Raw genomic sequence first — 20,617 nt, 5'->3', positions numbered from 1 at the left:
ATAACATACCTCCCCAAGGGACCTGCGGACCTCAGTCATCACACTCTGAATGTCTTCCTTGGTACTACAGTATTCTCCAAGGATCCATAATGCTCCTCGGTAAATCCTAGGACAAAATACAAGACCTGAAACACAAACCTGGCAATCAAATCTAGACATCTTTGTGAATCTAAGCTCAAGCAAGAAAACAAGATTCTGCAGTTCTAAAGACCTATGGATAAACATTTCAGAAAGACTATAGCAAATACTAGGTTTCAATTATCTCCAGAAATCACAAAGAAACATAACTCTTATTAATTGTCTTAGGAACATTCTAAAATTGGTAAACCCTGGAGTAAAAATAAATTACTAAAAAGTTTCTCAGAAAAGTGACACAAAGTAAATTTGACTTTATCACTTACTACTATAAAAAATGAATTATTTTAAGTAAAAAGTAATTCATTTTTTATTTATAGTCACCAAAAAGAAGCAGGAAGGTACTAAAAAGAATAATGAATATAAAAAGTACAAGGAATCAGTAATAAAGAAAGAAAAGAAAGCAACAAACCTTCTAGCTTAAAATGTTAAACTGAATAAAGTCTTTAGTCACTTATTCCTTAAGAGTTAATTAAATTTATATTTAAAAAATTAATTATAGAAACCAAAGCTCCAAGAGATTATGGCTATCCAAAGCAAATCCCTGATACTAATTTCTTCTCACAAAGGAAGCAAATTTGCTCACTTTCACAAATATCAATTCATTTTCATATCACAAAAACAATTTTGTACCGCTCCCTTCCTTCCTATCTAAACAGACATACTACAGCTATAGTCTACCCATCAGATGCTTTAAATGAAGTAAAATGTAGATGCCACAATCTTTTCTCATTAGCAAAGGCTCTCCCTGTAGGGAAACACATAATGCAAATTTAGTTGTGTTTTAAATCATACTGTTCAATAAATGTGAAAAGGGGATACAAATAATAATGACACCTAAAAACTGATGCCATTTAAAAATACACTCTTTAGTTACTTTAAGATTCACAGAGTTTTAGAGGAAGTCACAATAAAGAAAACTAGGTAAATTACTCCTAAAAAAATTAGAGTTGGGGGTGGGGTTAATTTGTCTTATTTTGGCTTGACTGTCTTGAAGAGTCTTCTCTCCATTATATTTTCTATCAACTGAACCTTTAAAGATAGAAAGTGATAAAAAGCTTACTTGACCTCACTCTTAAATGTATTTTAAACCTACTTGACAGATTTAATAGCATGAAAGACTTCAAGCATCTTCTCAACAATAAGCATTCTCAGGTTATCAAAGCGCTGAATGGCTTCACGAACAAATTCCAAGACATCAGCAGCTGCTGCTTCATTGCTATCACTGAGAAATTCCATTAACTAAAAAAAAAAAAAAGGAAAATGGACCTAACAATTACCAATTACACAATGTTCAGAAAGAAAATTACCTAAGACAAGAACAAAATTAATAAATTTACAAAGAATGTAATTATCAATAATTTTCAAATGCATAACAAAATGTAAACTGAAAGACAAGTCCTATTATATAAACAAAGTCACAGTGGCTTTTCTGTTTTATGTTCAGCAAAGTTTATTAAAAAACTCACTACAGCCAGGCGCGGTGGCTCACGCCTGTAATCCTCGCACTTTTGGAAGGCACTGGTGAGAGGCTTGCCTGAGCCCAGGGGTTCGAGACCAGTCTGGGCAACTTGACAAGACCTCATCTTTACAATAAATCAAAAAATTAGCCGGGTATGGTGGCACGCACCTGTAGTTCCAGCTATTTGGAAGGCTGATTTGGAAGGATCACCTAAGCCCAGCAGGTCGAGGCTGCAGTGGCCATGAGTGTGCCACTGTACTCCAGCCAGGGTGACAGAGTGAGACTCCGACTCAAAAAACAAAAACAAAAAAACTCACTATAAAAGAAGCCACATTGGGCATAGTGGCTCATGCCTGTAATGCCAGCACTTTGGGAGGTAGAGGCGAGAGGACTGTCTGGGCCCAGTGGTTCGAGACCAGCCTGGGCAACTTGGCAAGACCTCATCTCTAACAATAAATCGAAAAATTAGCCAGGCGTGGTGGCATGCACCTGTAGTTCCAGCTACTTGGAAGGCTGAGGTGGAAGGATTACGTGAGCCCAGCAGGTCGAGGCTGTGATGGCCATGAGTATACCACTGCACTCCAGCCTGGACAACAGAGTGAGACTCCAACTCAAACAACAAAAAAAAGAAGCCAGAGATCCACAACTCAAAATAAATTAATTGGATACTCTTATGTTGTGACTAAAAGCAAAATCATTTTAGAAAAAATTCAGAGCTCATAGGCAAAATTTCAAATTATAGTAACATACATCATTTATCTGATAGTGACAGCGAGCAAAATATTCCAGGTGTGTGAATTTTTCCTATAATGGATTTCTTTAAGAGCTAAAACTATCTGAAATACTTATTTGCTTTACTGAATTTTATATGTATATAGATCATAATTTCATTTTAGGTACCTGTAACAAACATCAATTAAAATAATATGCAGAGTGATGTTTTTGTTTGTTCAAGATGTAAGAGAAAGAAGTCAGAGTCTTTACTCTTCTGAGCTTAAGGGTGGACACAAAGATCCCTTCTGACCCTGAGATTTAGTGGTTCCAGGCAATTGAGACTTCTGGAGTTTAACTACTGAATAACTAGAGATTTTTAGAAAATTCTTTTAGAGAATTTAAAAATTAAAGTTATCAGAATTACACACCACAGGAATAACATTTGCAGCCATATCTGGAAATCGGACAGAACAGGAATGCAATGTTCGCACAAGGAGTTGTCTGTATTTGTCAGTATCTTCATGCTCAGACACGTTATTTGTTTTTATCACTTCTTTCTTCAGGACAATAACCAGCTATAGAACAAAGTAAAAATAAGTGAAAATTACACCAATTTGGAACAATAGCCTACAAAGTGCTATAAGAGTTTTGTTTTACCTCTTCAACATTCCTAGAAGAGACAAGATCCAGTGCTAACTGCAGAGTTTTCTTGCGTACTTCTAAGTCTGGTGTGCTCAATACTCTTAGGATGTCCATAACCAGATCCTAAAAAAGAATAAAAATTCAAGAATTAACACCAATCTTTCTTGTCACAAGAAGAAAATCTTCACTGTAGAACTGCGGGCTCTGTCCATCAACACTGTAATCCCTTGATCAGTAATAGTAAAAATCACTAGTGGTGGAAGAATAATATATTTGGGAGTTTCCTGATATAAAACAATATTCAGTAATAATATCATGTATGATATAATCAAACTGAAAATGTTAACTTTGACTCCATCAATCTTTAGCTCCAACTTACAGTTTATAGAAAATACCAGAAGTCAGAAACAAGCCAGATGACACCACAAGAAAGTAATCATACACATCCAGAAATAGCAGCATTTTATAGGACAATTGGTCTGGTCTCTTCAAATCAGTGTCATGAAAAAAAGATTATTATTCAAAATTAAGAGACAGAAAGGATGTATCAACCAGACATGATGTATGATCACGAACTGGACAAACCAAACAAAAAGGGCATTTTTGAGATAACTAGGAAAATATGAATCTGAATTTGGCACCAGATAATACTAAGAAATTATTAACAATTTTATTAAGTGGGAAATATTATTTAACTATGAGGGAAAATGTTATATTTTAAAGATGCATGCTTTAAAAAGAATGGTAGATAAACATTTTTAAATATAGCAAAAGTGTAATTTACAAATAATATTACTGCTTTAAAACTTTGTTTTAAAAAAACTCCAAACTGTGCCAGGCACAGCGGCTCACACCTATAATCCCAGCACTTTGGGAGGAGGAGGCAAGAGAACTGCCTGAGTCCAGAGGTTGAGTCTGAGTAACTTGGTGAGACATTGTCTCTACAATAAATGAACAAACACAAAAAATTAGCCAGGTGTGGTGGCACATGCCTGTGGTTCCAGCTAATTGGAAGGCTGAGACAGAAGAATCACCTGAGCCCTGCAGGTGGCCATGAGCATGCCACTGTACTCCAGCCTGGGCAACAGAGTGAGACTCCGACTCAAAACAAACAAACATTTAAAAAAACTCCAAACTCATAAAAAAAATTATAAAAGATAAAGAGTAAACTCCTGTATATCTTTTAACCTATATTCATTCACCAATTATTAATATTTTGCCACATTTGTTTTTATCATAGGCTCCCTATTGCGAAACATTTTAGTGTACGCCTCTCAAGGATAAGAATAATTTCTTAGCCGGGCTCGGTGGCTCAGTCTGTAATCCCAGCACTTGGGGAGGCTGAGATGAGTGGACTGCCTGAGCCCACGGGTTCAAGACCCACCTGGGCAACTTGGCAAGACCTCATCTCTACAATAAATCAAAAAATTAGCCGGGTGTGGTAGCACACACCTGTAGTTCCAGCTACGTGGAAGGCTGAGGCGGAAGGATCGCTGAAGCCCAGCAGGTCGAGGCTGCAGTAGCTGGGAACGTGCCACTGCACTCCAATCTGGGCGACAGAGTGAGACTCCAACTCAAAAAAAAAAAAAAAGAACAATTTCTTGCTGGGCTCGGTGGCTCAGCTTGTGATATCTCAGTGCTTTGGGAGGCTGAGGTGAGTGGATTGCCTGAGCCCGCGGGTTCGAGACCCGCCTGGGCAACTTGGCGAGACCTCATGTCTATAATAAAAATCAAAAAAATTAGCCAGGTGTGGTAGTGCGCGCCTGTAGTTCCGGCTCCTTGGAAGGCTGAGGTGGAAGGATCGCCAGAGCCCAGCAGGGTGGGCTCCAGTCTGGGTGACAGAGTGAGACTCCAACTCAAAAAAAAAAAAATTTTTTTTAAATAAAAATTAAAAAAAAGAATTTCTTATATAAATGCATTGCAATTAACTAAGAATTTTAAACTGATCAATACTATTAACTAGTTATAGACTATATTCACATTTCTCATATTGTCCCAATAATGTCCTTTATAGCAATTTGTTGTTCTTGTTCTAATCCATGATCAGCATTGCATTTATCTGTCATGAGTTTTACTTTTCTTACCATCATTATTCTCATGAATTAAATAGGTGTGCTGATAGTTTTCAAGAATCTAATCATCTTTAACTTTCAACCAATCGGTATAATTATTTTTCACTGATGTTAATTATATTTAAAGTGAATATACCACTATTGCTACGAATGCTCAGTACAGTACAAATAGAAAAGATAAAATATATTAATTCATTTTACAAATATTTTTTATGGGAAAGATAATATCCCAAAAAACTACAGTGACACAAGAGTTAAACTTCGGTTGATCAAAACGTAAACTGCCCAGTCTTCAAGCATTTAAGTTAACCAAGATGACAAGGTTTGGAAATGGTCTAAATTTGAAAAATATTTTATTTAGGATCTCTTTCTTTCAGATAACACTTACCTGGAGTACTCGTTCATGAGCAGGATGCTCTTTTAATTCTATCAAGCGATCCAAAACTATGAGCTTTACATTGTTGTCACTCTCCTTAATAATTAAGTCAATATAACACTGAGCAGCAGCCTACATTAAAAAAAAGAAAAGAAAAGAAAAATTTTAAGAAATCATCCATCTATCATAAACACAGAATCTGAAAAAAGTCCCCAGGAAGCCAAAATATATTCATTAATCTCTGCATTAATTTATGTGTTTTGTTCAGAGGAATGTGTCCCTCTATTCCCTAAATTCTAACAAAACTTGTTATTTTTCAAACACAAAACATTAGAAGTATTACAAATTCAAAGGATGAAAAGAGGCTGCTATAGGCCAAAATACTTAGTAACAGATAAAAATTAAGGGTTAAAATTAAAGAACAAGCCAGAAAGATTTAGAGAATCCCCAAAATATAGCTATTAGGCATATTTCAGTTTGGGGGCGAAATCTAACTCATTTGCATTAGCAAAAATGTATAACATAAATATTTAGAATGATAAAGTTTAAAAAGCAAAGAACAAAAAAGCGAATCTGAAAGAGCTGTTGTCTACAGCCATACCATCCTGAACGCACCCAATCTTAGCTGGTAGAGTTTTTTCTTTTTTTTTAATTGGGAAAGGTAGATTTATTAAAGGAAAGGTAGTTGTGAAGGGCATAATAGGCAGGACAACAGCAAGAGTGTCTGCTGTCTGCTGCCTGACAGAGGTCTTAATAGCCAAAGTTGAAATATAATTATCAACAAATAATGATAAATATTGGATTATAACCTATAGAATAAAATATTCACACTGTATAAAGAAAGGAAGAAGGAAAGAAAGGAAGGAAGGGAAGAAAGGAACAGGACAGCTCTTCCTTGCATAAAAATTCCAATTAGTAAGTGCAGAATGAGAGAAATAGAAAATTACCATTAGAATACCAAAGTAATAAATGTTGCAAGAAAATCCACTGATGGATGCTAAAATAAGTAGGCATGAATTTGAGGAACAACAGGGCATTTGCAGTCTCAAAGTATCTCCCCCACAATATTTATTGACTACAATGGGAAAAATCATAACAGTGGAAAATCTGGCAGACATCACATTCACAGACTGATCAAGGTTAATAAGTAACTTTGTTATTTATTAATAAGTAATAAAATATATAAACAACATGTACTCCTTGATATGATATACTGAGAAGGATACACCACTTCTGTGGTATTCTTTCCAAAAATGTATAACCTCAATTTAAAGAAATTGAGAAAACATCAGACAAACCCAAGTTGGGGGATATTTACAAATTGGCCAATATTCTTCAAAGTGTAAAGGCCATGAAAAACAAGGAAAGACTGAGGAACTACCACAGGTTGGAGGAGACTAAGACATGACAATTAAATGCAATGCAGAATCATTGATTAGATCCTGGAAGAGAAAAAGGCCATCAGTGGGAAACTGGTAAAACATAAATAAAGTCTACTGTTTAGCTAACAATATTGTCCTAATATTAATTGTTTAGTTTTGACAATTATACAATGGTTATGCAATATGTGAACATTATGGAAAGCTGGATGAAGAATATAAAACAACTCTGTTCTAGTTTTGCAATTCTGTTTATATGATCTTGCCAAAGTGAGAGAATTGCTTGAGCCCAGGAGCTCAAGACCAGCCTAGGCAACATAGTAAGGACTCATCTCTACAAAAAAAATTAGCCAGGTGTGATGGTTCACACCTATAGTCCAAGCTACTTGGGAAGCTGAGTTAGAAGAATCACCTGAGTCTAGAAAATCAAAGCTATGCTGAGTCCTGTGTCACTCCAGCCTGAGTGACAGAATAAGACCCTGATTCAAAAAAAAAAAAAAAAAAATTTATGCTGCATTATTACAATAATAAAGCTTAGAGAAAAGAAAATGTCATGAAGAACATCATTAGGAAAATATATTTAATAGTCATTAAGAGAAAATGGGTCATCGTTCTAATACTTTTCACAATAAGTGAGTTAAAGAGGAGGAGGAAGAGCAGGGATTGATCTAACTGTCTCAAGGATGACAACGGTGGAAAAATATTCAGGTAAAAGTGAACCTACACAATTTGAACTCATATTGTTCAATTGTATTGTTATTCTCTTTCTCTCTTTGTGTATGTACATGAAAGGAAGAAAAGAAGAAATTGGACTATATAAAGTATCAAATAATTTTATAAAATTTGTAGTTGTTCTCTCTATGCCATGTAACTATATAGTGAATTGCAATGCTGCCAAATCATAAGGGATAAGACAAACCTATCATCTAATCTGGCCCCAAAAGAAATATGCAGTACCTTGATTGCAGTTGGTGCACTAGAGAGTGTCACTAACGTCCCAGCAGCTTCATATTTTACAGCAGGGCTAGATGACTGTAACAAGTTATAGATGCAGCGAATGAAACGGGCTCTTTCAGATGGATTAGCATGACAGACCTGGAGAAGAAAACATTTAGATTTCAACTGATTTCCAGAGAGACTTGCTTTCAAATGAAATTTTTTCACTCTAGCCTGGGACAGAGTGAGACTCCGACTCTAAAGAAATAAAAGATGTGCATACAACATACAAGTGAAAGGAAAAGGAATTGTAAAGTAATAAAAGCAAAGACACACCAAATCTAGTATACTGATATGGGTACTGTGATAGAATATTAAATTTGATCCTCAGTTTTTATTTCGGATGCCATGTCAAATGGGAAGCATGATGAATGATATAAATCTCAACAGCTTAAAAAAGAAAATATCTGTTCTTCAAGCACGAAAGATAACACCTTTCCCCCCAAGTACTACTTCCTATTATTTGGAACTATATTCAATATTGACAAGGAAATTAAAAATTTCTAGCCCATTTTAAATGCACCTTGGTATCTTTGTGAAGCAAATGTCTACATTTTTTCTCTTTTGAAGTCAATATTTATAAAAAATATATTCCTAAAAAACAGTCAAATCTCTATTACTTGGACATCACTTAAAAGTTATTCCCTCTTACTATAAATAAAGACACTATATAGCAGAGAACCCCTATTTCTGAGAATCTCAGGGGCATCCCTAAACTACACATGAATTAAAAGGAACTATATACATAAAGTCTCACTTTCATCTTAAATGCCAATTCCAAACAATCGGTACCCTGTGTTGAGAGGAGCCCTTTCCTGTAAAAGCAAAGACAACTATAATCAGCAATGTCTGTCACAGGCATTCTTTCCATACCATGCTATTTAATAAAGCTATTCCTGCTCTATAATTTTTTTGGCTTTTAATGATGTGGATAGCAAAGTTGGATCTTTTTGCTCCTTTTATCAGGAGATAAGATGTAATTGACTCTTTCAAATGATTTATCAAATTAAAATGTTGTCAATAAACGATTTCATTTTAAAATCCAAAGTTCTTAGCTGGTTTAAAACTTCCTGTCAATGGTCTATAATGTAATATTAACATATTTAAGGTTTCTCTATTTTCTTTTACAAACAAGGAACATAAACAGTATTTAAGGCTTGTTTTTAGACTTCCATAGTAATACAGTGAATGCTCAAAAAAATTCTGAATTTTATTACAAAGCCTAATTCATAATCCATTCATTACTGGGCAGTTCACAATGATTTCTTTGCAGCTGTAACTGGCTCAAGGCATGAATTTTTATAGAACTTCTCACGGAGATTTAGAAAGGATGAAAGCAAGTACTCTACTTGGAAAATACAATAGAACAAAGGTAGAAGAAAAAAAGGCTTTAACAGGTCATGTTATAAAATATTTCTACTATAAAGCTGGGCACAATGGTCCATGCCTATAATCCCAACACTTTGGGAGGCAGAGACAGAAGAATTGCTTGATACCAGGAGTTCAAGACCAGCCTAGGCAATATAGCAAGACCTTGTCTCTACAAAAATAAAAAAAGTAGCTGGGCATGGAGGCACACACTTGTAGTCCCATCAACTCAGGAGGCTGAGGAGGAAGAATCATCTGAGCCCAGGAGGTAGAGGCTATGGTGAGGTGACACGACGCCACTGCACTTCCCCAACTCAAAAAAAAAAAAAAAATTAACTATTAAAATGCAATATCCTAGCAATTAAGTATTGACCTTTGACTCAGAAAGAGACTATATAACCTTGTCTTAAACTGCTGTGTTTATTTTACCCATCATAGATTATCATTTTACCTTATAAATTAGCTCAACAATAACCAACTGCAGAATGTCTCCAAATGTTTGAACTTGATCAATACAAGTACTTAGGTAATCCAAAGCTCGATCCTACAAAAATAAAAATATATTTATTATATTCCACCTCATTCAATACAATGACTTAATACAATTTTAAAAATACATAAATTACAAGTAAACATGAAACAAATGAGGAAATCAAGGCAAAGATAAATTGGAAAAAAAAGAGAAGAAACTAAGAATGATGTTAACACATAAAATATAAGAAATGAGCCACAAACCTGGGGTCTGATTTTCTAGTGCTAAACTAAAAAGAAAAATACTATGTGTTACATGATTCAGGGTAGCCATACAATCAAAACGAACAAGATGCTTAGGAGTATAGTTACTCCTATTACTAAGATCTAAAAGAAAAATCTACTATGGGTCTTCATCTATTAGATATTGTAACATAAAGAACTATGGCCTCAACAACAGCTTTTCAGTAAAAATATAAATAAATTATACTGAACTATTTCTGGTTAATATAGGTAAACAGCATAATATCAAAAGCACAGGTTAGTGAACCAATTCTACAAAATAACAAAATATTGTGGCTCATTTAAGCAGCTTTCTCATAGTCCTATTTAGGAAGATAAAATGACAGTATCTAAAACTACCTCATACCCCTTAGGATGACGCCTATCAAAAAGCCAGGAAAAACAAGTACTGGCAAGGATGGGGAGAAATTGGTACCCTTGTATTGCTGTGAAAAACAGTATGGCAGTTTCTCAAAAAGTTTAAAATGGGATTGCCAATTTAAAATAGAACTGTAATTCTACTTCTGGGTATATACCTAAAAGAACTGAAAGCAAGATTTCATACAGATATTTGCACACATACGTTTACAGCAGCACTATGTGCAATAGCTAAAAGGTTGAAGCAACTCAAGTGTCCATCATTCAATGAACAGATAAACAAAATGTGGTCTATATTTACAGTGGAATATTTTTTTCAGCCTTAAAACTGAAGAAAGTTCTGACACATGCTAAAACACAGAAGAACATTAAAGACATGATGCTAAGTGAAATAAGTTGGTCACAAAAGAACAAATACCGTATGATTCTACATATGTGAGGCACTCAGAGTAGTCAAAATCAGAGACAGAAAGTAGTTGCTAAAGAATGAGAGGAAGTAGGAATGTGGAATTAATGTTTAATGGGTACAGAGTTTCAGTTTTGCAAGATGAAGTTAGGGAGACAGATGGTGGCAATAGTTCTACGCCATTATGAATGTATTTAATACCATTGAATTGAACACTTAAAAATGGTTAAGCTGGGCCTGGCGCAGTGGCTCAGTCTGTAATCCCAGCACTTTAGGAGGCTGAGGCAAGAGGATTGCCTGAGTCTGGGAGTTCGAGACCAGCCTGGGCAACTTGGTGAGAGGTCATCTCTACAATAAATCACAAAAACTAGCTGGGTGTGCTGGTGTGCGTCTGTAGTTCCAGCTACTTGGAAGGTTAAGGTGGAAGGATAGCCTGAGCCCAGCAGGTCGAGGCTGTGGTGGACACGAGTGTGCCACTGCACTCCAGCCTGGGTGACAAAGAGTGAGAATCCAGCTCAAAAAAAAAAAAAAAATTGTAAAGCTGACAAAACGTTCCTTAAACGTCTGGACCCCTGTCCAATCTTGGAGAGGTGGATCCAACCTTTTTCTCTGATCTACTTTCTACATAAACTTTCTTTTCAATCTAAAAAAAAAAACAATGTTAAGCCGATAAACTTTATGTGTATTTTATCACAATTTTAAAAATTAAGAAAAAAATCTACTAAAGGAAGACGTGGAAAAGAAAAGTAACAGTATCCAGATTTCAGAGGAATGGATGAACTCCATATTTTTTAGTCTTCACGCATATTACTCCCCAAATTTTAATGAAAAATACTGGATAGTGAAAATTTCAAGATTAGATGCCCTCAAAGTGTACACAGTAACTGCTAGGCAAAGTAGATTCATATACTTTAACCACCAGCAGAACTGGATGTACAGTTGATATCCACTTACAAAATTTGAAGAGCCTAATAAGGATGGACATCTAACTGAAGACCACCCTACTTCTAAAGACAAGACTAAGGGTGTACCCCATGCAAAGTCACTATTTTTCTCTATTTACGAATTTTAGATCTATACCATATATAGAAAAAACAGGCAATTAAAGTTACAGAGTATCACAGAATACAGCCATAATAATTTCAATTTTTAAGAATAAGGTAGCTGTTATGAAATGCCTCTTCAATGTTTAAATAAAATAGAATACATATATAAGCAATATTTTAGAGAAGGGTTAACAAAATTTTCTTATACAAATTGAATATCAAAGCACACAAACTACACACAGTATAAACAAAATGACTAACTAAAAGCATGATTAGGCCTATGTAATACTTTTCTCACATAAGAATAGTCATTAAAGTATTTTTCTTAAAAATACTTCACCTGATCTGCATGAATTAGCATCATAAATGCATTCCTTTTGCAACTTGCATCCTTCTCATTCACCAGAAAATCATGTATCAGTTCAGGAGCATCAGGTATAAGATGTTCAAAATTCCTTTAAATAAAACAGGTAACAACTGTATTTAACAAAAATCTAGTTTGTTATTTTAGTAACTCTCTGGACAAAACCAAATTTAACTTAATCAAACTTTGTAACACTAACAATTTGTTCACTTTTTGAAACTTTAAATCAATTAGAATTGGGGGAAGGAAACATAAGGTTACATCTTCATCTATTAAATAATCATAGTGCATGTTTTATAGCTCAATACAGAAAAAGCTAATTTATTCAACATGGTATCTATTAACTGATATCTCTAATAACTGTCTTCCATACACTTTAGGAATATAATGTCAACGCATTAAAAATTATCAAAGAAAAAAATACAGTCCCTTGAATTTTATAGGTTTGTACTATATCTACTTACGTTTACTTACTAACTTGCTTGTTTTGGAAGTTTAGAAATATTTGTAGTACAGACAATAATGAACACTAACTTAGTAAAAACCAGCAGTTGACTTCAACAATTACTAATTTACAGTCAGATTTGTTTCACCTATAGCCCTGCCCACTCTACTTTCTTTATTTTGAAGCAAATTCCAAACAACTGACTATTTTTTCTGTAATACCTATGTTTCTCTAAAATCAAGGACTCTTTACTTTTAAAATTAATCATAATTCCATTATCATACCTTAAAAAATTTAATAATATAATTATGTAGCCAGTCAGAGTTCAAATTTCCAGTTGTCTTATACACGTCATAATTTTTGTATGTGTACTACAGTTTAAATTCTGAAATTTGTGTAGTCTGTATGGTTACATTCAAAGAACTCAACTACAGTATTAACCAGAATATCACTTTAACAGATAAACTCTTATAGTAAGATAACTGTGCAATCATACTTCAATCAACTAATATATTAAAGTACAAAGATGCTTATAAAAATTACACTTTACTTCTAAATGGAATGACACCAGTGACTGTAAAAGCCAAGCACTCTAACTTCATCTAACTGGTTCTTTACACTGTTTTTAAAGTCCAAAATTCAGCTTTCTAAGAAAAGAAATCAACTGTAGCCTTTCTCATTAAAATCTTTTCCTCCTCAAAGCCTTTCAGGGGAAGGTAAGATCCTCATTGCACAAAAGATAATTCTAACACAAAGCCCAAAATCCAAATCCTATAGGGGTTAAGCAAGTACATACATAAATTATGTGGGCTGGAGTCATACAGTTGAGAATGATAGGTGCTACCATAAACTGGAAAGTATATAACCTACTAAAAAGGGGCTACTGCCATTCAATTTCAGTAGATTGTTGTCATGTGGAAACCAGAGCCAGTTTTGCCAGATCTTCTGACTTTTCAATGTTGACAATGATAATAAGGAAAAAATATTGTGCTGGCCAAACAAAATATACCTATAAGCTACATACAGTCTCTGCAAGCTACCACTTTGGAACCTCTAGACTAAAAGGCTAAACAGTCCTCATAGAGCTAAACTAAAGGAGTATCTTTATTTACCTATAAATAGTATAGATGGCCAAAACAGCATTTCTTCTAACATAGCTGTGTCGATGCTCCAAACAAGCACGGATAGCTGGCATTAAAGGTTCTAGCAATTCTGCTTCTTTCAGTTTACAAAGAAAACGAAGAGTAGATCCTCGAATAAATTCATTAGGATGTTGAAGATCCTAATATAAAAATTTAAATATAAAATGCTAAGTTTCAGTTTTTTACAAAAAAACAATTTTTAAATGCAAAGCTGTCCAGTGAATAAACCAAAATAAGTTTCAGGAAAAAGATCTAGATTACTGGGCAAGCTCCATCAGATTCCTGTTGATTAAAACAATTATTTTTACCTGTCTCATCAATGTCTTATATATGTGTCTTTTTTTTATTAATAACACTTATACATAAAATGCATAGAAAATATATGAAAAGAGCAAAAATAAAACTTTTTTACAACTCTTTACATCAATTCTAAAATTACCTACAACATTGTATCAAAGACTCAATTTAAAAAATTAAAACAAAGCCCATTCTACCAACTTTATAATTATATAAAGTAAAAGCAATTTTTCTTTAAGTCAAAAATCTCACTATGTCACCCAGGCTAAAGTGCAATAGCATGCTCACAGCTACCGCTCACAGTTACCACAGCCTTGACCTGCTGGGTGGGCCCAGGTTATCGTTCCACCTCAGTCTTCCAAGTAGCTGGAACTACAGGTGTATGCCACCATGCCTGCCTAATTTTTTTTTTTAATTTATTGTAGAGATGAGGTCTTGCCAAGTTGCCCAGGCTGGTCTCAAAACTCTGGGCTTAGGCAATCCTCTTGCTCCAGTGTCCCAAAGTGCTAGGATTATGGGTGTGAGCCACTGTGCCTGGCAATAAAAGTAATATTGAGAAATAATCATGATTTGGTTTACCTTTCTATATGCATCACATACAAGGATCATTTCATGTAAAAGTCTCCCATCTGGAGTTGTTTTAGGTACAATTTCCCAAAATACCAGAAGTAATTTCTTGATGGTGTGATCCTGAAGAGGCAGCACAAAACGAATGATGGTCATCAGAAGTCCAGGAAGCTTTTCACCATTCAGAATCATTATGATCACTTTCTTCAAAGCTTCAGTCTTCGACTTCACATCTCCTTTTTCTGGTTCAAAAATTTAAAAAATAAAAAGCACAATTATTTTAAAAGAAAATTTCTCACATAATCTTAAAGCAACTAACAAAATAAAGTGTACTTTCCTGATTTATTATCAGCAACGGCAATAAAGGTATAAACCCAAGTGACAAAGGTTCTCCATCTGGCTCTGCTACAAACGAGTCCTGCACAAGTCATTTACCTCTGAATTTCAGATTATATATAGTATGAAAGGACTGGATTACATTTTTGGTCCCTAACCAATCAAGCTAATGTAAATTTCATTAATTTTAGGCATACCACATAATCATGTGTTTCATAAACACATGTAGCTATTTTTCAAAATGTAAATAGGTGCTGTTAAGTGCTTCTGAATTCTAAACAGTTTTTAGCTTGTTTATTTTTTTTTGAGCTGGAGTCTCACTCGCTCTTGGCCACCACAGCCTCGCCTGCTGGGCTCCGGCGATCCTTCCGCCTCAGACTTCCAAGTAGCTGGAACTACAGGCATGCGCTACCATGCCCGGCTAATTTTTGATTTATTGTAGAGATAAGGTCTTGCCAAGTTGCCCAGGCGGGTCTTGAACCTGTGGGCTCAGGCAATCCACTCACCTCAGCCTCCCAAAGGCACGGGATTACAGGCTGAGCCACCGAGCCCCGCTGTGTGTATTTTCTTAAAGCTGCAACCATTATTATGGCTTGAGGGATATATGACTTTTTTTTAACATTAGGAAGAGGGACCTCATACTCAAAAAGGAGTGGATTAATTCCCAATTTTATCATATTTCTACAGGCTACAAAACTTTAGATTCTTTCTTAAGATATCTTTGAAAAATTGAAAGAAAATTAAAATGTTCTAGATTAACAGGCATTGTTTAGAATTAAGGATGACACATTTATGATAAAATGCTAATTTACTGTTACTTAGTCTAAAATCTTTGCAATATAAATCTTTTATGCCAAACAATCTATAACTTCACATCAATATCAATGCATACTGAAGAATTTATGGTACTAAATATCTTCTGAACCAAAATTTAAAAGCAGAAGTATGAGACAATTGTTTAGATCATAAAATAAATATCTAGGGGAGGCGAGGACAAAGAAGGATGTCAAGTCTTCAATAATCCTAGGACCATTATGAGGAAAAGGACTACAAATAATGGGTAGAAGTTACCAGGAACTAGATTTGGGTCTAAATACACGAAACAAATTTCTAACAATCAAATCAGAGCTAAGTGACTATTAAATAAAGAATTCCAACGGAGTGAGACTCCAATTCAAAAAAAAAAAAAAAAGTTCCCTGTTGCCAAAGAGAGACAGACCATACATAACAACTTGGTAGAGTTACAATGTCGGAAGGGTTCAAGCTTTAGAAGACTTGTAGTTGTTAAGTAAAATGTCCTTGCTAGCTCCGAAAGACTATACATTATTACTGGGTTAGTACAATATTTTCACATGTTGCAGAATAGAGAAAATCCTCTAGTACTTGGTCTGATAATAGAATGAGAGTTATTCATCCCATGAGAGTCAATATTTTTGTTTAAAATAGACAAGCTTCTTATGCATCTCTGCCACATATGAAAAAAAACTGGTTTGTGCCATATCAAACCAAGAAATAAACAAACGTAAAAAGATAAAATGAGTATCAATCTGGGCAAACCTAAGACTATGAAGATGACAAAAACAAAACATCAGAAGAAATGACAGTAGCTGATAGCAATAAACTAGCAAAATAAGCCAGATTAAGCAAAGTTCTAAGTGATCAAAGTTGTATTCACCGAGCCGAAATAGGTTTTTCCTCCAAAGCTTCCTTTTGAATTAAAAAAATTTTTTTTTTCCTAAGCTGTTTGAAAGCGTTAAGGACACAAAGTCCAAAAGACATAAAACTATCACCATGACCGATGGTTTCTTTTGCTTCAGTTTTTAAAATTATTTTTCACAAATTAGTAAATTACCAAAAGGACAGAACTCCACTTGTAACAAAAGTTTACAATTAATTAAAGCAACTCAAAGTTTAACCAAACAAAAAAAATCTGTTATTCAAAATTCAAAATTACTTCTAAACTTCTCGCCTCAAACAAATATAAACAAAACTGGAGACTACTTATTTATTGGTTGGAAGAAAGTAGTTAAGGCAGCTGCAATCAAGACAAGAGTACTGTTCCAATTAAGGGCAGGTTTTGCTCCTTGCCTCCCTAGTTCTAACCTTCTGCCTTTTGGGGGGGGATCTAATAATAAAAAATTTTAAATTATGAAAAAAACAGTAATGAATACATTCACTAATCTGCATCCCATTCAACTATCTTACATGAATATGAAAAAAGGAAAATATATGCAGTTTTTGTATTTAATGGTATAAGTTTAAATGTCATAAAAGAGAGGTTTCTTTTCCCTTTTCTAAAATAGGCTGCAAAAGAAATCTAATATTAAGTAACCTAAAATCAGGAGGTATTCCATTACTATTGATTAAGAGGTAGGAATAGTGTAAGTAAAATATTAAATCTTTTTTAAAACCGCAAACTAGCTTCTGAAAGATACTTTCGGTCAGGTATGGTAGCTCAAGCCTATAATCCCAGCGCTTTGGGAGGCCGAGGCAAGAGGATTTTCTGAGAATAGGGGTTCAAGACCAGCCCAAGCAACTTGTCAAGACCTTGTCTTTACAATTAAAAAAAAAAAATTACCCAGGCATGGTGATGTGCACCTGTGGTTCCAGTTACTTGGAAGACAGGCAAAAGGATCACCTGAGCACAGCAGGTCAAGGCTGCAGTGGCGGTGAGCATGCCAATGCACTCCAGCCTGGGCAGCAGAGTGAGACTCTGACTCAAAAAAAAAAAGACACTTTCAACATCTGAGGCATAATTTTCAGTCTACTAACTCTGTTAATATTTATCAGTTTGGCTGGGCTTGGTGGCTCAGCCTGTAATCCCAGCACTTTGAGAGGCCAAGGCAAGAGGATTGCCTGAGCCCACGGGTTGGAGACCAGTCCGGGCAACTTGGCAAGACCTCGTCTCTACTATAAATAAAAAATTAGTTGGGCATGGTAGCACACGCCTGTAGTTCCGGTTACTTGGAAGGCTGAGGCAGAAGGACCCCTGGAGCTCAGCAGGTCCATGCTGGGTGGCCATGAGTGTGCCATTGCACTCCAGATGGGGCGAGAGTGAGACTCCAACTCAAAAAAATAACAATAATAATAATATTTACCAATTTAAGTTAGATTTCTTCTTAGTAGTTCAACTAGTAAGCATCATTACTTTGGAAACAATTATTTATATTAAAAAAATTTTTTTGGACAGAATCACTAATAAAAGGCAGACAAAGTATGCACTTTTAAAATTCAGTTCTTGTTTTCTTATTTGCAAAAATGCATTTCAAATGAAAAGTTAAACCTTTTCTGGAAAATACACGTTCATTCCAGTGTTGACTTGTTTGGGAGGGGAATCAAAGAACAAAGTTCTCTTGGTTTTACTAGATAAGTAACATGAAGTTAAGTGCACAATGGAATTAAGATATTCCAAAACATATTTTCAACCTGTTGCCTACAGAGAATTGTCAGCTACATTTAAGTACAATACGCTGAATGCACAAGAAATTATGATATTTTGAGGAATGTCTAACAACAAAACCATTCCAGTTCTTTAGCTTTACCAAACTAAACTGAGATGTTGTTCTATTTCCAAAAATCAATATTGAAAGGTAAGAAGTTTTCATTTTTAAAAAGACAAAAGGTCTGTTAAAGAGATCCTAGAAGAACACAGACAAAATTTACCATTTCTAGCTATAAAAGAAATGTGAGTTTTTTCATTTTTTCCTCTTTTTCCATTTTAGTCTCAAAATATCATCAAAGTTTACCTAGATCATTTTTTAAGCTAATTTCAGATGGTGGTTCTGAATCCATTGGCACGTTAATTAACGTATAGCACACGTTCTCAGCAGCCGTCATGGTTTCTGGTTATGATCAACCCTTAATACAAGACTTAGGAACGATAGACGCCAGAAAACCTACAAAACAAACACAGGGATATCATCACACGTTTTAAAAAGAAAAACCACACACAAACCAGTAACTAAAGTATGAGAAGGAGAGGGTCAATCTATACTGAGTTCCCATAAAATTCTGGGGTGGGGGGGAGAATCAATAAGGGTACCTGATCTCAAACCAGGCCAAGTGGGGACCAAAGGGAGGCCCAAACTTTACTTGTACGGTGCCCACTTGTATACCTAATGCTGAATTGTAACTTACATCTTAAAAAAAATCTAATTAAAAAAATACACTTGTCAGTCCCGGTCGAAGGTCCCCCGTCCAGGGTTTAAGAAAGTTGCACAGCAGAATAAAGACCCATACAACGGTGACAGTCCTTTCAGCCCCACCCCACAAAGTTACGGAACTGAGATTGTTAACTATAACACACAATCGGAACCGCTCAAGTTACGAGACCCTGTGCGTGAATACTCGGCCAAAACCGTAAAGCGCTGGATCGCGGTCCCCGGTCGGCCGGACTCTGCATCCGCGGGTCCCGTAGTCGGTGCGCTGCACCCGCGCCTCGCCCCACTCGCTTCTCCCTCCCCTTCCTCCAGCAAAGCAGAACCGGGCCTGCAAGGGCGAGGCCTGGGGTCCTGGGAGGGAGAAGACCCCCGGTCAATACGCAAGCGCGAATGGGGCGTCGGGCCCGGAGCTCCCTAGCCCCCTGCCCCGCCCCCACCCGTTCCCCTCGGCCAGGCCCAGACGCGAGCGGCCTAGTCGATCCCGCTCCGCGTCTTCCAGCCGGAGAACCAGTTCTCCCAACCCTGCCCGACCTACCACGCCTTCGGGGTTGAGGACTTGTGGTCTGCTCCCTGGCTCCGAAGGGCAGCGGTTGAGACAACCGCGGAACCGTCGAATCCGGCTACAACCTGCAGAGGCAGCGGCGGCTCCACCGAGTCCACGGCTGACGTGGAAGGAGGCGGGGAGACGACGGAGGCCACGGCCTCCGTGCACCTACGGCAACGCAGAGGGGACAAGCCTGCTCCGTGCGGCGGCTGCGCGCTGCAAAGATGTCCTGTTCTCTTCTCGCGTCCGTGGTTGATTTAGGCCGCAGAGCAGAGTGAGGCATAATTTGTCGTTTGCCCCGCTAACCGAGTGCTGAGTTAAGCACTGTGGTCATTTAAACGCTACTTGGGAATTGTTCCTTCTTCCAGGCACTAAACAGTCAAGAGGAGGACGTTTTTGGAGAGGGAAAACATTTTTATGTGTGTGGTCTGGTCTGGGAGCTGGAAACCCTTTTCTTGCTTACCCACTAACAAACTGGGAAAGTAACTCATACTATCAGGAAAGTAATTTCAGGTTTTTAAATAATGGCCACTAGATTGTTTTAAGACCCGTCTCAGTCCTCTGATAGTCTAAATCTGCCTCTCTGCAGTAGGGCTGGAGTTGAGTCGCACTGGTATAATTTCTGCTCTTTCATGATCCCTTCTGAGCACCTGGCAGATGCAAAATATTTTTGTGTGCATAAAGGGAGATGATCGCTGTTTTAAAGGATTTTACATATCGCCAAAGACCTGTTATGACTGCATTGTACCTTTAGTTTTATCCATTTGAGGTTTCATATTCCCCCCCCCACTGCAACCCCCACCAAAAAATAAAGTTTTCCTGGTCAATTATTAATAACAAAACATTTGAAGGCTTAAACAAATCAAAATATTGTGCATGCACAGAGTTCTGACAGAACCTGCCCTTATTAATAGGTTCCCCTCTTGGAAGGCTGAGGCCGAAGGATCACCTGAGCCCAGCAGGTCAAGACTGTGGTGGCCGCGAACGTGCCCACACTGCACCCCAGCCTGGGCGACAGAGTGAGACTCTGACTCA

The 20,617-nt window shown here is 36.3% G+C and overlaps 1 protein-coding gene across 3 annotated transcripts in view; it reads right to left on the bottom strand.

Annotated features, from left to right (window-relative positions):
* COPB1 (coatomer protein complex subunit beta 1) overlaps positions 1-19,660 on the bottom strand; it is a 44,174-nt gene extending 24,514 nt beyond the window's left edge. The window contains exons 1-12 of one of the 3 annotated variants that reach the window (XM_021717514.1): positions 19,470-19,660; positions 18,625-18,774; positions 14,555-14,784; positions 13,649-13,818; positions 12,068-12,182; positions 9,596-9,688; positions 7,738-7,875; positions 5,414-5,533; positions 2,969-3,076; positions 2,740-2,886; positions 1,232-1,377; positions 10-106 (exon numbers count right to left, since the gene is read on the bottom strand). In XM_021717514.1, the coding sequence (XP_021573189.1) occupies positions 10-106; positions 1,232-1,377; positions 2,740-2,886; positions 2,969-3,076; positions 5,414-5,533; positions 7,738-7,875; positions 9,596-9,688; positions 12,068-12,182; positions 13,649-13,818; positions 14,555-14,784; positions 18,625-18,715 (1,455 nt within the window). In that variant the 5' untranslated portion in view covers positions 18,716-18,774; positions 19,470-19,660. The remainder of the gene's footprint in view (positions 1-9; positions 107-1,231; positions 1,378-2,739; positions 2,887-2,968; positions 3,077-5,413; positions 5,534-7,737; positions 7,876-9,595; positions 9,689-12,067; positions 12,183-13,648; positions 13,819-14,554; positions 14,785-18,624; positions 18,775-19,469) is intronic. The other 2 variants (XM_008067936.1, XM_008067937.1) reach the window with 2 other exon arrangements.
* Positions 19,661-20,617: the final 957 nt, after the last annotated feature.

This window comes from Carlito syrichta, unplaced genomic scaffold (genome assembly GCF_000164805.1).
Source record: "Carlito syrichta isolate Samal-C Ts95f unplaced genomic scaffold, Tarsius_syrichta-2.0.1 Scaffold309824, whole genome shotgun sequence".
NCBI classification, from domain to species: domain Eukaryota; kingdom Metazoa; phylum Chordata; class Mammalia; order Primates; family Tarsiidae; genus Carlito; species Carlito syrichta.
Note: the sequence above shows the minus strand (reverse complement) of the source record. Positions and strands in the feature narration are given on the sequence as shown.